The sequence below is a fragment of the Actinia tenebrosa genome, unplaced genomic scaffold (genome assembly GCF_029948245.1).
Source record: "Actinia tenebrosa isolate PJP-AT-01 unplaced genomic scaffold, QUT_ActTen_1.0 PGA_scaffold6__47_contigs__length_16458017, whole genome shotgun sequence".
Taxonomy (NCBI): domain Eukaryota; kingdom Metazoa; phylum Cnidaria; class Anthozoa; order Actiniaria; family Actiniidae; genus Actinia; species Actinia tenebrosa.
In genome coordinates this window covers 24,359-42,643 of record NW_028292583.1, presented here as the reverse complement: position 1 = coordinate 42,643, position 18,285 = coordinate 24,359, and the positions used below count along the sequence as shown (strand labels likewise).

At 40.6% G+C, this 18,285-nt stretch overlaps 1 protein-coding gene across 1 annotated transcript in view; it reads right to left on the bottom strand.

Annotated features, from left to right (window-relative positions):
* Nucleotides 1-18,285, bottom strand: part of LOC116289104 (dynein axonemal heavy chain 6) — a 48,837-nt gene that overhangs the window by 7,405 nt on the left and 23,147 nt on the right. The window contains exons 35-50 of the mRNA XM_089038749.1: nucleotides 16,904-18,019; nucleotides 15,907-16,124; nucleotides 14,676-14,895; nucleotides 13,993-14,301; nucleotides 12,211-12,534; nucleotides 8,305-8,961; nucleotides 7,195-7,575; nucleotides 6,759-6,881; nucleotides 6,175-6,420; nucleotides 5,279-5,728; nucleotides 4,550-4,850; nucleotides 3,900-4,307; nucleotides 2,352-2,711; nucleotides 1,528-1,773; nucleotides 1,150-1,374; nucleotides 191-401 (exon numbers count right to left, since the gene is read on the bottom strand). Coding sequence (XP_088894875.1) covers nucleotides 191-401; nucleotides 1,150-1,374; nucleotides 1,528-1,773; nucleotides 2,352-2,711; nucleotides 3,900-4,307; nucleotides 4,550-4,850; nucleotides 5,279-5,728; nucleotides 6,175-6,420; nucleotides 6,759-6,881; nucleotides 7,195-7,575; nucleotides 8,305-8,961; nucleotides 12,211-12,534; nucleotides 13,993-14,301; nucleotides 14,676-14,895; nucleotides 15,907-16,124; nucleotides 16,904-18,019 — 5,795 coding nt within the window. The remainder of the gene's footprint in view (nucleotides 1-190; nucleotides 402-1,149; nucleotides 1,375-1,527; nucleotides 1,774-2,351; nucleotides 2,712-3,899; nucleotides 4,308-4,549; nucleotides 4,851-5,278; nucleotides 5,729-6,174; nucleotides 6,421-6,758; nucleotides 6,882-7,194; nucleotides 7,576-8,304; nucleotides 8,962-12,210; nucleotides 12,535-13,992; nucleotides 14,302-14,675; nucleotides 14,896-15,906; nucleotides 16,125-16,903; nucleotides 18,020-18,285) is intronic.

Sequence of the window (18,285 nt, the reverse complement as noted above, 5' to 3'; positions counted from 1 at the left end):
ACTTTACCCCACACAATAGAAAATACAGCCGATCAGAATGCAGGAATGCCGTTGTAAATTCGTTGGTATTTCACTAGAAAGCAGTGTATAACTAGTATATATCTTTTGACAGATAGTCTACCCTCACCTTTTGCCCATCTTCTTACAACTTGTTCGCCCTACTCACCCCCTCCCTCCCCCTATTACAAACCTTTTGACGATCTGCTGTAGCCGAGGCATAAAGGAAGCGGCGTGTTGACAGTTCTGTAAGAACACCCATTTGCCCTTTTGCTGATAAGCCTTGGTGATGGCATCTTCGGCTTTTGGTTCTTGGCCACGACCAAGCGAAATCATGTCAAGGTGAAGCGTTGTACCTCGAAGCTCCTTCGCGAAACGAATAAGGCTAGAGGCTGGGTCTGAGCCTGGTGGAGTAACAATAATTATTAGAGCATATTTAGTATTACTGTGAAAAGCTGACTGACAAGCCATGCCGTGACGGTGCGATTAATCAGCAGTGATTTCGCGCGCTGTGATTAGTTTAAACGATGTCGGTCACTCCGTGCTGTGGCTGGCGGCTGGACCATTTTACTGTCACATCGTAATGGTAATCGTAATCGTGAGGCTTTTCCGGTTGCAACACTTGCGATGCGAACAAAGTAAGCTAAGAGATCTTAGAGCACCTTCGTTGCAAATAACCCCCTACCTGCCTGCCATCTAGCAGATTTTTCCCTAAGCACAGTTCTGGATCACAATGTTATGAGTAGTGGTTAGCTGGTCTTGAGTACTCGTAAAGAAAATCGGGACTTTGAGATTTGCAAAATCTGCGACGGCGACGTCATCCGGAAGTGTAAACATCTTCACTTTGGGGTTTCGAGCTTCAAAGTCTGTCTTCCCCGTGGATGAATTGACCTTACTAACAATATTTGGAATGAAATCTCCAATAAACAGAACCCCAAAGAAAAATTATTTACACTTCCGGTCACGTCGCCGTCGTAAATTTTGCAATTCTTAAAGTCCCTAATAAAAGAAGGCGCGCACCGGACATCCCTTGGGCTTGGGTTTTAGGTGACCCCCCTCACCCCCCCCCCCCCCCCTCACTTGGTCGAAAAGCATGCCTAACCACTCAAATAATAAAGTCAATGCTATAATTGCAATCCCAGCTACAGTTACCTGGCGAAAGGATGAAAATAAGAGGTGTTCTTGCATTGGATTCCTCATAAATCTCCTGTAAATCGAAGCCAACGTTGGTGACAAATTTACTGCCCAGCTGTCGTTCCACGAACATGCGCACAGTCTCCACAAGACACTCTGGCCTTAAGATCTTGATTAGCATCAACTTTTGGAATCCCGACAGAGTCTTGCTTTGCCAGCCTATTTTCGTGGAGCGACTACCACCTGATAACAAGCGTTGAATACTATTTTAATTGCATTTTTCTTATCGAGCACAATTTTTATTAATATTTCAAGAGCAATTAGCGTTAAAAAATATACCAAAGTATATTAATAATCATCATAACCTGATAGTACCACAGGGAACCCATAGAGTACCTTTTGTTTCTTGCTTCTCAACATCATCGTCACTCTCTAGTATCTCATAGGGGTTGGATGATACAGTGAACTTTTTCCAGAACTGTTTATTGACTGTGATATTAGTGCACAGACCAGCAAATTCTTCTAGCTGATTGGATAATTGCACGCATTCCTTCCAAGCAGACTCAGAGATCCATTTAGCTGGAGACTTGCTCATCTTAGCTACGAGATGACCCATGCTTCCTCCTGCTTTGGTTCGAGATACTAAAAGAGATGGGATAATTGAATGAATGGGAGGGTGGGATAGGACAAACAGATGGATGGATGGATGGATGGATGGATGGATGGATGGATGGATGGGTGGATGGATGGATGGATGGATGGATGGATGGATGGATGGATGTGTGGGTGGGTGGATGGATGGAAGGACGGACGGACGGATGGATGATTTGATGGCTGATTTGATGGATGAATGGATGGGATGGAATGGGATAGGAAGCTGGAATGGACAGACGAGAGAGTGGATGAATACATGGATGAAGAGGATGGGATGAATCAATAGACAAATGGGTGAGCGTACGTATTAATAGGATGGGATGGGTTGGATGAGTGGAAGAATGGGTAAGCGTACGTATTAAGTGGATGGGATGGGATGAATGAGTGGAAGAATGGATGAGTACGTATTAAGAGGATGGTATTGGACGGATTAATGGACGAATGGGTGAGCGTAGGATGGGATGGGATGGATGGGTGGATAAATGGAACGATGGACGGATGGATAAATAGAAGAATGGATAGGTGGATGAATTCCCTAGACAGAAGGTCACATATATCATACTAACCTCTAGGTGCTAAGTGTGCACCAAATGATGGCTCATCATCATCACCTTCGATTCTCTCAGCAATAGCAGCCATAGCAGAGCCCCTTAGAAAAAGTTTCCACTCCGTCTCGGTGATAGGAGGTTTGTTGGTCTCTACGTTTCGCTTTAGTTTATCTTTCATAAGAATGTTCGCGCACAGCATGAACGAAAACGTCAATTTATGCCGAGCAAAAATCGCATGCGACACAACGCGATAGACATTCTCTGTCAGTAGATCCACGAGTGCCTTCAGATACTCGGGTAAGTCACATTCATCTTTGCTTTTGGGGACGGTCATCTTTCGATTGAAGCCAGCAAACTCCACCATTGATATTCGTTTGCCTACAGATATATCAAAACTGTTACTTAAGTTAGTATAAAAGTGCGCTATGTTACGTTGGTGTCAACAGAACTTTGGGAGTGGAAAAAATTATTATTGAAGAAATAGAAAACGCGCGCGTGCTGTGCGCAGTTAAGTGTTAGGAGAAGCGCGACGCGTAGCGGAATGCTTTTCGACAGTTCTGCGCTCAGCACAGCGAGCAAGTTTTTTATTCCTTTTATAAATTTCAATAAGCGCTTTTCGGATAGGAATGACGCAACCGAAAGTGCGCGTGCGTGCTGTGTGCTCTCATAAACAGTTTATAACAGTTATTCTATAATCTGTTGTGGTACAATTTATCTTTATTTTCTGGTCTCAGTATCTTCTTACCGAACGTTTGTATAATGGCGTCATTTTACTATCACTACCAGAATGCTTCTTATTCTTATCTCTTTAGTAAGAAGGTTGCTGCTAATAAACCTCATTGCCATGCACTCAATGTTTTCCTATTTATGATCCGTTTGTTTAACAACTGCGCAGGAGAAATTACAACTCTAACAAAGCACCTTATTCTCAAGAGAATGGCAAGGGCGGATCCAGGCAAAATTTTAGGGGGGGCTAATTGAGTTTAGGGGGGGCTAATTGAGTTTAGGGGGGGACTAATTGAGTTTAGGGGGGCTAATTGAGTTTAGGGGGGCTAATTGAGTTTAGGGGGGGCTAATTGAGTTTAGGGGGGGGGCTAATTGAGTTTAGGGGGGACTAATTGAGTTTAGGGGGGGCTAATTGAGTTAGGGGGACTAATTGAGTTTAGGGGGGGCTAATTGAGTTTAGGGGGGCTAATTGAGTTTTTCCGTCAACACAACGGAAAGCAATAAAAAAAGAATCTAATTCTTCAGATTTGTTTTGTTTTGTTTTTCTACTGAAGGGGGACTTCAGCCCCCTTTGTCCCCCCCCCCCCTTGGATCCGCCCTTGAATGACACGTGGTCTGAAAGAGAGGTCTTTTAATTGAAGAAAACAAAGTTTGCAAAGGATTCTGGTAGCGGTAGCTTATGACGCTAGAATCAAACAGCCCTCTGGTGTGGGCGAGACGAAAATTGATTAAAACACACATTTCGCTCCAAGCAGTAGGGCTTTGGCCGAGATTTAAAAGTATCACATAAACACACGAATACTATTCAGGAGCATTGAACTTGATGTTTTATTATAATACCTGGGTAGAATTTATCTTTCTTCAAAGGTCTTAGAGTACCAGCACTACCAGGAGGAATGGCTGACTCCTGTCTCACCGCATCACGTGACGATTCGATACATTTAGCAAATAGAGTAGTGAAGGATGGTAACGAGAACTGATACATCACATCGATAGAGGCTAGGTCGGTCAGCACGAAGTAGAGAATAGCTCCCCTGGAGGCGATAGGCAGGTATTTCTCTCGGTTAATTTTCATGACTTCTTCAGTTTGTTCTGATTCCACCACACGAACTTGAATAACATGCGCCATTTTGATACTTTCATCCAGGGTATTGATGAGGTCTTCATCATCTAGGATGTTCCCACGGGAAGTATGCAGTAATGATAAAGAACGATCTTCTAATTCTTCTAGTTTAAATCTGTCTTTCACTATCGATAGATAAAATTGGCATCATCAATGAAAGTCTGAAGTAGATTTACCTTACTCCTCCCCAGGGGTTCGTTTCTCGTTCGTTCTCACTTTACTTTACTCACACCTACACACAAGGTCTTATTTTTGCACATAATCCACACCTTACCTTACACCACCCACCTACCTTACACCACCCACCTACCTTACACCACCCACCTACCTTACACCAACCACCTACCTATTCTCTAAAGTAACTCACCTAAGTTATGCAAGATTTCTTTTCTTTGTTCTTCCAGCTTTGGTATTTCCTGCTGCACCACGCGTGACAACAGCTGATCCTGAAGTCCTTCAAGCGTGACAGTAAAGTTGATAAGCGTGACCTTGATGCACACGTCTGGCAGGAAGTGAGGGTTGGCCAGCGGTGACGTCATGTATAACCGGAAGTTAGGGTTGTACTCGATGACAGTGTCCCCCATACAAATCACTAGATGGTTACCGCGTAATGATGTGTTTCTTGTTAGGATGGGGTTGAGGGCTGGGTCGATGTCTTCTCCTACATCCTGCATTAGTAGAGTAATAATTAGTCCAAATATCGGTCAAGAAAGTAAAGCAACAACATGTTGGTCCACAGGAGAGGTAGAAGAACTAATGAATGAATGACGGAATTAAATGACCGATGAAATGGATGAGTAAATGAAAAAATGAGTAAGAGGGAGAGAACGCCATAAGAAAGTAGTCAATGGGAGGTGTCAATTACTGAGTGCAAAGCAAAGAGCTTTATTGACTAAAACTCATTTGTTACGCTAATAGACTTAGGCCTAGGGCAAACGTCCGAACATGTTCAAGTCGAGGTTGAACTTGATGAATAAAAGAATCAAGTTCAGTCTCGACTTCAAACCATTGTTTCGTGGTCAGTCAAGCGAATCGGGATAGGTCTATTACTAAGTTCCGCTAAGTTAGTTTTATTAGTTATTTATATTTTCCTTACCTCAATCAATACAGGTTCCCCTAATGGTATCGCCTCCTCCAAAGTTTTGATGAAATAAGCATCTGTTGCCTTGACGACCTTAAGTCGATTTTCCTTCTCATTCATCATGATCCATTTACTTGCTTGCTCCTGCGGGTCGATGAGGAGTGGCCATCGGTGGCAATGTTTGATAATAGCACCATTCTCAACAGAATATTTATCATGTGGGAGCCCATTATTCAACCATAGTTGGATCTCCACCGGTTCTGCAAGAAAATTGGTCAGTTCAAAGCTCTCGCTGACCGGGATGGACTTGTCATCGCAGTATATGTGCCAGCGATTCAAGAGACTTCGGCGATACGATGAAGTGAATGCGCCAAAATATGTTATAGCAGCGGTGGATAGAAGGGTATCTCCAACTAGTCCTTTAGCGTGTTCACCCACTTGTTTGATTGCTTGGCTCCATCGATCCTACAAAAAAAACAAAAAAAAACAAAGACATTTTACGACTGTGATACCACAGGTACCTCTTTTTACTCTTTTTACCTTGGCGGTAATGTTGTCCCATTTCAGAACACGTGTCATTCTCTTTAATACTATTCGTTTACTTTGAACTTAATGTTTTCACATTTCAGAACACGTGTCATTACCTTTAGTAATATTCGTTTACTTTGAACTTAATGTTTTTCTATTTCAGACCACGTGTCATTCCCTTGAGAAAATATTCTTTGCTTTGGTTGTATCCATATTCATGTGTCTTCTCGTGCGCAACCGTTAAACAAAGAAATGATACTCAAGGGCCAAGAATTTATTAGCTGTTTCGTGCAACCCTTGTTAAATAAAGTCTTCTATCTAGCTATGAAATGTGGTCTGAAATGTCAAAACGTTACGCCCAACTATAAAAAGGTCTACTGCACCTGTTCTTCAGCTAAGGCGGTTGTCAACACCGATGCTCGCTGAAGTCTAGCAATAGTCAGATCTTTCTTGACCTTCAGTTCCTCTTGCTGCCTTACAGACTCGTCGTATTGACTCTGTAGAATTTCCAGCTGTTCTTGGATGGTAATCAAACTTTCTTGTTTTTGTCGCAGGTTTTCTTTAGCCATGGCTAGCGCTGTCTGGGCCTCTTCACATCGGCTTTGCTTTGGCTGTACCATTTTGTAAACCTTTCACAAGAGTGAGTAATAACAATAAGATTCATTGCTTTCTGTTGGCTAATAGCCATAAGATATACGAGTACGTACAGACAACAATAATGATGCCAACGAGTGCAACTGTTTAAAAGTAAAAGTAAAGCAATCATAATTAACGTCGCTAGTTCATTCAGCAACAAGGCTGGTATCCCAGGAATTCGACGGTGCTTACTTTACCCTCCCCCCCCCCCCCCCGAATAGCGCTATCCACCCTTCGTACAACCGAGTCCTGAAGGCCGCGCACTAACCGACTGAGCTACGCCTTCATTTTTGTTTCAAAAACACTAATGTAGATCAGTAAGCTGGCTTACCTCAGAATAGTTTTCCAGAGCCAAGACCCATTGGCACATTGACTTACATGCAACAGAAATCTTACCGACAGTTTCAGGGTTGAAGTTAGGATTGTGAGTGTACTTTTTGAGGCGAACGAATACCTAAATACAATAAAAATAGATAATATATTGTTATTTGTGACGAATATCCAAGCGTTTTACAAAAGGCAGCATCCTTTCTTCAGTTATTTTGAGTCTTAATCCGGTAAGGAATATACGACCAAAATCATAATAAAACCCTACCAAACAACATCTTAAAATGTTCCAAGATGTTACGATTTTGCGCGAGAGTGTCTCTGTCCCCTGATATAAACACGATAGCCAGTCAATCAGCGCGCGCGTTATATCTCAAATATTTTATAATATTCTATAAATAAAAGATAAAGAGACTGTTGTTGTTGCTGCTGTTACCTACCTTATCAGGAACACTATGCTTATCGTACGTCACAAGATTCTTAAGGAACCCTGGATCAGCCAGCAAGAGTTTAGCAGTGTTCCAGTCAGGTTTCTGCTGCAGTAATATACACACAGCAGACAATACAGTCATAACCATAGCAGGTGGCTTAGTATAGACGCGAATCTCTGATATATCTGATTTATCCAGCGCGTCAAGTGCTGTAATGGCGTGCTCTAGTTCTGGGATGACGCTTTCGAGGTCTCTCTGCGCCTCGTCTGCGATGGTTTGGATTCTTTTCGCTTCATTGTTCATGAATTCCTCTTCTTCTTGTACTACACTGTGCACCTGGTCGACTGCTTTCTGGTCGCGTGCTAGTTGCTCTAACAACTTCTCAGTGTCCTGTGTATCAAAAATAATGCTTTTTTATATTGGGTGGGAAAAATCAGATTCACACTGGTTTCCTATTTGTATCACTTTCTCAAACATACTAATACTATACGCGCACAATTCTCAACTCGCATGCTGATTTTTACGGAGGAAGGAAAATTATTTCGCGCGCCTAAACAGGATATGGTGCACTTAAAGATTTGTCCTATGATTCGAAGACCTACACATGGACGTTACTGCCACAATAACTATAAGCATGAAGGTAGTGGAGAGTTACTTAAAGACACGATGGATTTAGTCCTTTCAAGATTTTGAATGCCATATTAAGGGAAGGGGGGTGGGGAGGATCGGGATGGGATGGGATGGGATGGGGTAGGATGCAATAGGTTGGGTTAGGATGGGATGGGATGGGATGCAATGGGTTGGGTTAGGATGGGATGGGATGCAATGGGATGGGATGGGATGGGATAAGATGAGATCGGATGGGATGAGATGAAATGGCATGGGATGAGATTGGATGGGATGAGATGGGATGAGATGGGATGGGATGAGATGAGATGGGATGGGATGGGATGGGATGCAATGGGATGGGATGGGATGGGATGGGTTGAGATGGGATTTGATGGGATGGAATGGATTGGGAAGACGTTTGAAAACAAACAATATAGTTTCATCGACTTCCCGCCCCAGCTGTGATAACTAAAAGCCAGCTAATCATGATTTACAAGTAAGCAAATATACCTTTGATTTTCGTTCTAGTTGTGGTCCCAGTTCTATAAGCTCAGCTTGCATAACCCCTACAAGATTGTTCGACTCTGCTAGCTTCAGGAGTCCTGTCGCTAACCGATCCTTGTTCAAGCTGAACTTGGAAGCCTTCTCGTGGAACTTAGACAGAAATAGTTTGACAAATTCCATGTATGTGGTAGGGGTAGTGTAGTATTTACGTTGCATCTCTTCGTAGAATAGTATCGCTTCTTCCTCGACGCTTTTATGGACTTCAACGAATGTCTTGGCTAAGCTTTTCTTTAGCGCGTTCTTGTCATCAACCTTCACCATGTCAAATTCCATCAACTCAAGAAAAGAGTCTGCTACAGACTGCAGAGCATCGAGCGGCCATTTGTCGTACCAATCGATGGTACAACAGTTAATAAGCGAGGGATAGAGCCGACAGTTTTGTCGGAAGTGCTGTCCAACTGGACTAGTAGAGATAACTAGATGTAGTCTTTTCTTCACTCGTTGCATGAAGTATTTGAAGACAGATGTTTTTGTGTCTGGGATACCACTGCGTACGGCTGAACGTTGAAGTTCAAGAAAGATTTGTTCAAGGTCTTCGTGGTCAAACAAGTCATGGATTTCACCTGAGCTTAGTATTGTACTGATTCCTTCTAGAAATAAATCCTGGAAATATGAAAGATAGAAATGTTATTCACTAAGATTTACTAGCTTTTCTGTAAAATTGATGTAGGTTGACATTTCATGCTACCGGAGGACCATACTTCGACCATCGTTTCCAAAAACGACCAGACTCAACCAAAAAACCTTTGATACTTAACTGGGACAATGCAAATAATGCGACATTAGGTTCAATATTTAGCACAACATGCGACAGCATTGAAATAATGAAATAAGATTACAACTCGGCACGTCCCCGTACAGCTTTTTTTAATGTTTGTTTTTGTTTAAGAGAGCAAAGAATATAACCGTGAAACTTTAGTAATACTAAATAGCACAATTTCATGCAAATTCCATTGTTTTCGTATTGTTTAATTAGCACTATTTTGTACTATTTAGTAATTAGAGTCCTCACACTAAATCCGTGAAACAAATACTAATTTTTATCACTAAATAGTGATATTTAAACATCAATAGAAAACAAAGGATTCTGTATGAAATAGTACTAATTAGAACTATTTAATGATTTAACCTGAGTTATTCGATTTTTTCCGTTTATTCGAAATTTAACCTGAACTATTCGATTTTTCTATCTATTCGAAGTCTAACCTGAACTATTCGATTTTTGTCATTATTCGAAATTTAACCTGAACTATTCGATTTTTTCTGTTTATTCGAAATTTAACCCGAGTTATTCGATTTTTGTCATTATTCGAAATTTAACCTGAACTATTCGATTTTTTCCGTTTATTCGAAATTTAACCTGAACTATTCGATTTTTCTGTTTATTCGAAATTTAACCTGAACTATTCGATTTTTCCGTTTATTCGAAATTTAACCTGAGTTGTTCGATTTTTTCCGTTTATTCGAAATTTAACCTGAGTTATTCGATTTTTGTCATTATTCGAAATTTAACCCGAGTTATTCGATTTTTGTCATTATTCGAAATTTAACCCGAGTTATTCGATTTTTGTCCTTATTCGAAATTTAACCTGAACTATTCGATTTTTTCCGTTTATTCGAAATTTAACCCGAGTTATTCGATTTTTGTCATTATTCGAAATTTAACCTGTACTATTCGATTTTTTCCGTTTATTCGAAATTTAACCTGAGTTATTCGATTTTTCTGTTTATTCGAAATTTAACCTGAACTATTGGATTTTTCCGTTTATTCGAAATTTAACCTGAGTTATTCGATTTTTCTGTTTATTCGAAATTTAACCTGAGTTATTCGATTTTTCTGTTTATTCGAAATTTAACCAGAGTTATTCGATTTTTTCCGTTTATTTACAATTTAACCCGAGTTATTCGATTTTTTCCGTTTATTCGAAATTTAACCTGAACTATTCGATTTTTTCCGTTTATTCGAAATTTAACCTGAACTATTCGATTTTTTTCCGTTTATTCGAAATTTAACCTGAACTATTCGATTTTTTCCGTTTATTCGAAAGTTAACCTGAACTATTCGATTTTTTCCGTTTATTCGAAATTTAACCTGAACTATTCGATTTTTTCCGTTTATTCGAAATTTAACTTGAACTATTCGATTTTTTCCGTTTATTCGAAATTTAACCTGAACTATTCGATTTTTTCCGTTTATTCGAAATTTAACCTGAACTATTCGATTTTTCTGTTTATTCGAAATTTAACCTGAGTTATTCGATTTTTCTGTTTATTCGAAATTTAACCTGAGTTATTCGATTTTTTCCGTTTATTCGAAATTTAACCTGAGTTATTCGATTTTTTCCGTTTATTCAAAATTTAACCTGTACTATTCGATTTTTTCCGTTTATTCGAAATTTAGCCTGAACTATTCGATTTTTCTATCTATTCGAAGTCTAACCTGAACTATTCGATTTTTTCCGTTTATTCGAAATTTAACCTGAACTATTCGATTTTTTCCGTTTATTCTAAATTTAACCTGAGTTATTCGATTTTTCTGTTTATTCGAAATTTAACCTGAGTTATTCGATTTTTCCGTTTATTCGAAATTTAACCTGAACTATTCGATTTTTTCTGTTTATTCGAAATTTAACCTGAGTTATTCGATTTTTTCCGTTTATTCGAAATTTAACCTGAACTATTCGATTTTTTCTGTTTATTCGAAATTTAACCTGAACTATTGGATTTTTCCGTTTATTCGAAATTTAACCTGAACTATTCGATTTTTCTGTTTATTCGAAATTTAGCCTGAACTATTCGATTTTTTCCGTTTATTCGAAATTTAGCCTGAACTATTCGATTTTTTCCGTTTATTCGAAATTTAACCTGAGTTATTCGATTTTTTCCGTTTATTCGAAATTTAACCTGAGCTATTCGATTTTTGTCATTATTCGAAATTTAACCCGAGTTATTCGATTTTTGTCATTATTCGAAATTTAACCCGAGTTATTCGATTTTTGTCATTATTCGAAATTTAACCTGAACTATTCGATTTTTTCCGTTTATTCGAAATTTAACCCGAGTTATTCGATTTTTGTCATTATTCGAAATTTAACCTGAACTATTCGATTTTTTCCGTTTATTCGAAATTTAACCTGAGTTATTCGATTTTTCTGTTTATTCGAAATTTAACCTGAACTATTGGATTTTTCCGTTTATTCGAAATTTAACCTGAGTTATTCGATTTTTCTGTTTATTCGAAATTTAACCTGAGTTATTCGATTTTTCTGTTTATTCGAAATTTAACCAGAGTTATTCGATTTTTTCCGTTTATTTACAATTTAACCCGAGTTATTCGATTTTTTCCGTTTATTCGAAATTTAACCTGAACTATTCGATTTTTTCCGTTTATTCGAAATTTAACCTGAACTATTCGATTTTTTCCGTGCATTCGAAATTTAACCTGAACTATTCGATTTTTTCTGTTTATTCGAAATTTAACCTGAGTTATTCGATTTTTTCCGTTTATTCGAAATTTAACCTGAACTATTCGAAAGAAAGATCATTAGAGAAGGTACGTTTTTTTATTTGAGGGAGTGCTAGAAGTTTCGGGCGGAGTAAACTTTTAAAAAATCGTTGTAGCCCTCCGCATTTAAAACAGTGAGAAATTCATGACTTTCCTAATAAGTTAATAATGAGTAAACTGCAGCTTTTGTCGAAACAAAAAGGTTTGATCATCCACAAAAGATCAAACTTTTACAGATGCCCCCTCCTCTATGAAGCCCCATCTTCCTCCCTCCCCCAAACCTACCTTCCTTTAAGAAGCCGTGAACAAATTGCCATATATGAATAAAAGGTAACTCCCTTTTTTACCTTAACTATAGCATCTGTAAGAAATAGCACTGTGTTTTCTCCCTTCAGACCAGCTCTTATAACAGCTTTCTTCAAATCTTCACAGAACTCTGGCCACAGGTACACGCGGGACACAACAGGCATTATGAAGTTACATCCCTCGATGTAAGCTGCTAGTTTAGCCACGGTGGATTTACCAGTCCCGCCTACCCCTATCATCATCATGTGGTTGCCAGGGTTACGGAACACGCGTGCAGCACGTGTAATGTGCTGTACAGCCATGTCAAAAAATACAAAACGATGCTGCATGTTGTCCCAGGAATGTCTGGCTCGGTCATAGTGATCCTGGTATTAATATCAATAATAATAGTAATTATACAGCTTCTCATTAATCCCATACAGGTAACTGTCCAATTATTTTCTTAATTGGACAGATCTTGTTGATATGGGATTAATTAGGCAGCTATATAATTAATAGGTAATGGGATTTCATGCTCCCCAATCAAGAAATAATAAGACTCCAAAAATTCCTCGGCCTACGGCCTCATCCAATTTTGTCAGTCCTTAGAATTTTCCTCGTCCAATTATTTCTTAATTGGACAGCATGGATTCCTATTACATATACTAATAGGCGAATATAAAATGTATATAAATGATGCAATGCATGTTTGATAGGTCTTGGTGGTGCGATAGAGTGAGTAATGGTGCATCGCAATGTGATGTGACTCGCTGTGTAGTACTATGCAGTGCTGTGCTGTAGTGAGGTGTGTTGCAGTAGTGCTATATTGTGTGCTATGGCGTGGTGTGGTGTGATAAAGTGTTCCATGCTTTGACTCGCTGTGCAGTGCTGTGCAGTGCTCTCCCGTGGTGTGGTGTGTCAAGGTGAGTAATCCTATATTGTGTGCTATAGTATAAAGAGTGGGGTTGGTGAGGTGGTGCGTTGTAGTGCAAAGTTTTATGCTATGCTGTCCAGTTCTGTGCTATAGTAAAGTGTGGTGTGGTGTGCCGTTCTATGATGTCTTGTGGTGTATTATAGTTCTATATGGCGTGGTGATGCGTGGTTCAATGCAGTGTAGTGTGGTGTGCTGTGTCGTGCTTTGGTGTCCTATGGTGCAAAGTGGTGTAATAAATTGTGTTGGGTGGGGTGGTGCTTGTTTGGGTACAGTGGGTGTAATAGGGTGGTGTGAAGCATTGTAGTGTGCTGTGCTGTGCCGTGTCGTGCTATGGTGTCCTATGGTGCAAAGTGGTGTAATAAATTGCTGTTTGTTGAGTGGTGCTCATTTGGGTACAGTGGGTGTAATAGGGTGGTGTGATGCATTGTAGTGTGCTGTTCTGTGCTGTCTCGTGTTATGGTGTCCTATGGTGCAAAGCGGTCTAATAAATTGTGTTGGGTGGGGTGGTGCTTGTTTGGGTACAGTGGGTGTAATAGGGTGGTGTGATGCATTGTAGTGTGCTGTGCTGTGCCGTGTCGTGCTATGGTGTCATATGGTACAAAGTGGCGTAATAATTAGTGTTGGGTGGTGCTTGGTTGGGTACAGTGGGTGTAATAGGGTGGTGTGAAGCATTGTAGTGTGCTGTGCTGTGCCGTGTCGTGCTATGGTGTCATATGGTACAAAGTGGCGTAATAATTAGTGTTGGGTGGTGCTTGGTTGGGTACAGTGGGTGTAATAGGGTGGTGTGATGCATTGTAGTGTGCTGTGCTGTGCCGTGTCGTGCTATGGTGCAAAGTAGTGTGTGTTGGGTGGTGCTTGGTTGGGTTGTAGTGGGTGCAATAAGGCTCCCGTCCTTGATTCAATAACGTACCTCCAGTACACTAATCAGCCTATCATAGTTAGCTAATCGATATATCCGTGACGAAGAATGGTGTGAAAGACTAGATGAGTCCAAAAAGTCACCAAACATGATTGGCTCATTCTGGAGAACGTCAGGAGACCAAGTCAACCTGAATGTCTCATGCAGAGTTTCTGACATAATATCGAAGAAGTAACTCCGATCCACGTCATCGACTAGACGATCATGAAATACGCGCATGCTCTCATGTATAACCAGTTGTGCACAATGTTCGCTGAGGGAGATGACGGCAGGATGAGCTTGTAACATTCCTTCAATGACCTGGAAACGAAAATTATGATAACAAAGGCTAATGTCAAACGCAGAGCTTCACATGAGCCGAACCTAATTACATCAAAAAAGACCGCCTTGTCATCCATAGCTTCAATTAGGTTCGGCTCATGTAAAGTTCGACGTTTGACCCTGGTTTGACCTGAACCTAAGGACGCTTATTCTGCACGATTTTACAATCATACGAGGGACGTGTTATAATTAGGATTTCCCATTTGGAGGGGTAAGGAGGTGGGCTTCTCGCCGTTGAACTAAACGGCAATAATCTCTCCCTCCCCGCCCCATGAAAAAAAACAACGAACTTAAAAATTAATCTGACAATGCGTAAAGGGTTATAGACACCACAGGAACCCCATGCACCATACCTTGCTTAGGTCTCGCAGGTTAAAGGTATAATGTGTCTTTGCAGGTGTAGGTAGCAGACCAGTGCTCAGCTTGAAGTACAAAGACATAGCAGTGGTGACTATATTATCACATGACTCCCGAACCTCGGTTGTAAAGTCCACCTTCTCCAGGTAGCGCCCTAGTTGGGTACCATAGATATGTCGAAGCCACTTGGTAGATGGTGATGACAGACTCAAGATACTAGTAAAAAGACAAGAACAAATGACTGAGTGTTTTTTCTTCACTATCAAAAATCAGCGAATTGCTTTTTCCTTTTTTAAAAGATGAGAGATATGTAATAGGACCTATCAAACATGCATTGCATCATTTATATTCGTTTATATTTTATATTCGCCTATTAGTATATGTAATAGGAATCCATGCTGTCCAATTAAGAAATAATTGGACGAGGAAAATTCTAAGGACTGACAAAATTGGATGAGGCCGTAGGCCGAGTCCAAATTGGCAGTCAGAGGAATTTTTGGAGTCTAATTATTTCTTGATTGGGGAGCATGAAATCCCATTACCTATTAATTATATGGCTGCCTAATTAATCCCATATCAACAAGACCTGTCCAATTAAGAAAATAATTGGACAGTTACCTGTATGGGATTAATGAGAAGCTGTATAACTAGACACGTAACAGAGCAGAAATACTAATTTGCTGCGCGCGTAGTGGTAATACGAGCAACCTTTCCGTTTTTTAAAGGTGCGCTGCAAGTTACAGAGCAAATGTTGCTCGTATTACCACTACGCTCGCAACAAATTAGCATTTTTGCGCGAAGAAGAAACTCTCTCTATTCTGGTTTTAACTAGTCAAGCAAGCACAAGCTCAAGGAAAAGAAAACTTTGATCCTTATGGTTGTGGTTGAATTGGACCTAAATGGACTACTTCAACGATATGGCAGACATCTTGGTTCGCAAGACATTATGAGGCGTCCAGGAGGCAAATAAAGCTTTGTTACAGTAATGACGTCGATTGATATTAATGGCTCACCACAAGAGAGTACAAAGAAAAGAGATGCATTAAAACGGCACGTCGATCACCTTTACCCATAAAAGAAAGACAAACACATTTTCCTTCATCTTTGTTTTGCTATGCCCCCTGGCAAGATGGCCGCTCTTCCATCGAAATAGTCCATGGAGCCTCGCTGTGGTATGATATTCCCACGTTCTGATATAAGAAATACCGAATTCAATTTGATCCTTACCTGAAGTGTCTGAGGAGACGGCCATTGAGTGCGCTTCTTCCACCGCCTGGCGGAGAACAAGCAGCCATTAACGTCACATCAAACACCTCCTTCCATTCTAACTTCTTGGTGTCATGGAATCCCCCGGAATCAAGAAACTGTCGTACCAGTTCCAGGGGGGGTTGAGCGTTGAACTTGTCTGGTTGAGGCATGTTTAGATCATCTACGAATATTATTGCCTTGGAAGTGAAGAAAATTGTTTTAACAATTGGCAAATGTATCCCTTTCTATAAGAGTATAGGCCGTTTGCATGATGGCGTCCTTTTACTACGGTGCTAATTAACTGAACACAGAAAGTGCGCAAGTGTGCTACATAAATAATAAATTATTTTAATATAATTTTAGACTTGAATATGGATTTTCTCGAGCTGTGATTGGTCAAGCGACCAGTGATTCTGAGACGATAATCACTGCTCGAGCGGTGATTACGAGGTTTTCCAAAGCTTGCCAGAAGGAGTAATACCAAAACGTTTTTATCCTGAATTTAATCTGAAAGAGGTACCCTGTTTATGACATAAAAACTCAAATTTGTAGACCCTGTTTATGACAAATGATATAATTCATTGCACTGAGTTCCTGTTTCAATTATCATGTCATCTCAATGACAAAAGATATAATTTATTGCACTGAGTTCCTGTTTCAATTATCATGTCATCTCGCGTATCTTTTTTTTTTTACGACCATAATAACCAGTTTCGGTCAATACGAAAGTAGAAACCCTGAATATGACAGGAAACTCAGAAAGAATTTGTCACTTGAGTGAAATTGCATACTCTGTTTATGACAAGAAGCTCCAAAAACCATACCCTGTTCAGCGGATCGTCCCCGTATAGTCCATATATGGAAGTACATCCCCCCCCCCCCCCCCCGGGATTTTACCTCGCGGCACGACAATTATTCTCCGGTAATCACTTCGCCTTAGTACGGCGAATAATTGTTAAATATTCATTAATAGTACCTTTTGTCCAGGTATAGGGCCAAGGGCTTCTCTACCACGTTTAACAAGCTTAGATTCAATGAACTCCCTCACTCTAGCAGCAGTAGTTCTAGAAGAGAACTGAATCATCTCGTGACTCAAATCAGACTTGAATTCATGTTTATCAATCACGGATCCTTCCAGGATGCTTTCCACTAAATTCTTTCCTCCTGAACGAAACACCGCTCCGAGAATCGACCCTGCTTCTGTGGAGGTACCACCATCTTTGGATAGACGCGCAAGGGTATCGAGAATGAGTACCGTCTTACCGACCCCTACATCTCCTGTTAGGAGTACGGGTTGCTTGTTGACAGACATTAGGGCCAAGAGAAAGGCATAGCGTATGGTATCGAGTGTAGGTACTAGAGATAGGTCGATCTCGGCTTCTGTTTTCGATGTGGCTGATTCTTCTAGAATATGGGTGTGGTCGGAATGCGCAAACTGTTCTGAGATAGATTTGGCGATAAGAGCACGAGACGGAGGAACCAGAACATCCCATTTGGCAAAGTTTCCTACTTCTAGGTCGATATAGTAGTTAAAGACGGTATCACTTCCCGTGGGTAAGGCAACATGGGGTGCTGTTTCTCCTGTGCCTGAAAACAGCTCTCTAACAAACAAATCAAACTTTTTACGGACTGATTCTGAATCTCTTGCGTGCAGTGAAGCTCCAGGAATATGAGAGTGGTCGTCGTCTTCATCCTCTTCTTCAGCCTGCAGTAGCCCACCGTATGCCCAGGTATACGCAAACACGTAGACTTTACCAAAGAAGTCCACCGTGTGGTGAGGATTGCGCTGAATACAGGAGATTCTTCGCGTTCGTAATTCGCGCTCAAAATCATCAGCAAACGTGACAGTCTTTTCTTGGTTGTCTTCAGTCTGTGCTTCAGTTTTTGCGGTTTTTTCTGGGTTGATCCCAAAACCACCATGAATTTCAATCATGTCGATAAAGCCTCCAATGATTCCACACATTGTAGATACCACGCTGAGGGCTGGTGCGGGGATGCGTTGGTGATGGGAATGCTCGGTTAAGAAACGTAGACCGGCATCGGTGCTGTGCTCGAACAAGGCCAACAGATGATCGGTCACTGTTGTAGGGACCTATAAAAACAACACCAAGATTTACGTCAAAACAGCAAGTATGGCTTGGTTGGAAATAAAGAAAAGCAAAGAAAAGTCGAAACTCGAAGGCTTGGACCTCTGGCTCTGACCGTGGACCTCTGTCACTAACCAACTGAGCTACGCTTGCAACTAATTATATTACTGAGTGACTCGGATAACCAATTGAAGAGGTGATATTGCAGAAGTGTTTATTGCATGCATAAGAACGCTAATCGTGTAGTAAATGTAGTTGTGAGACGGACAAG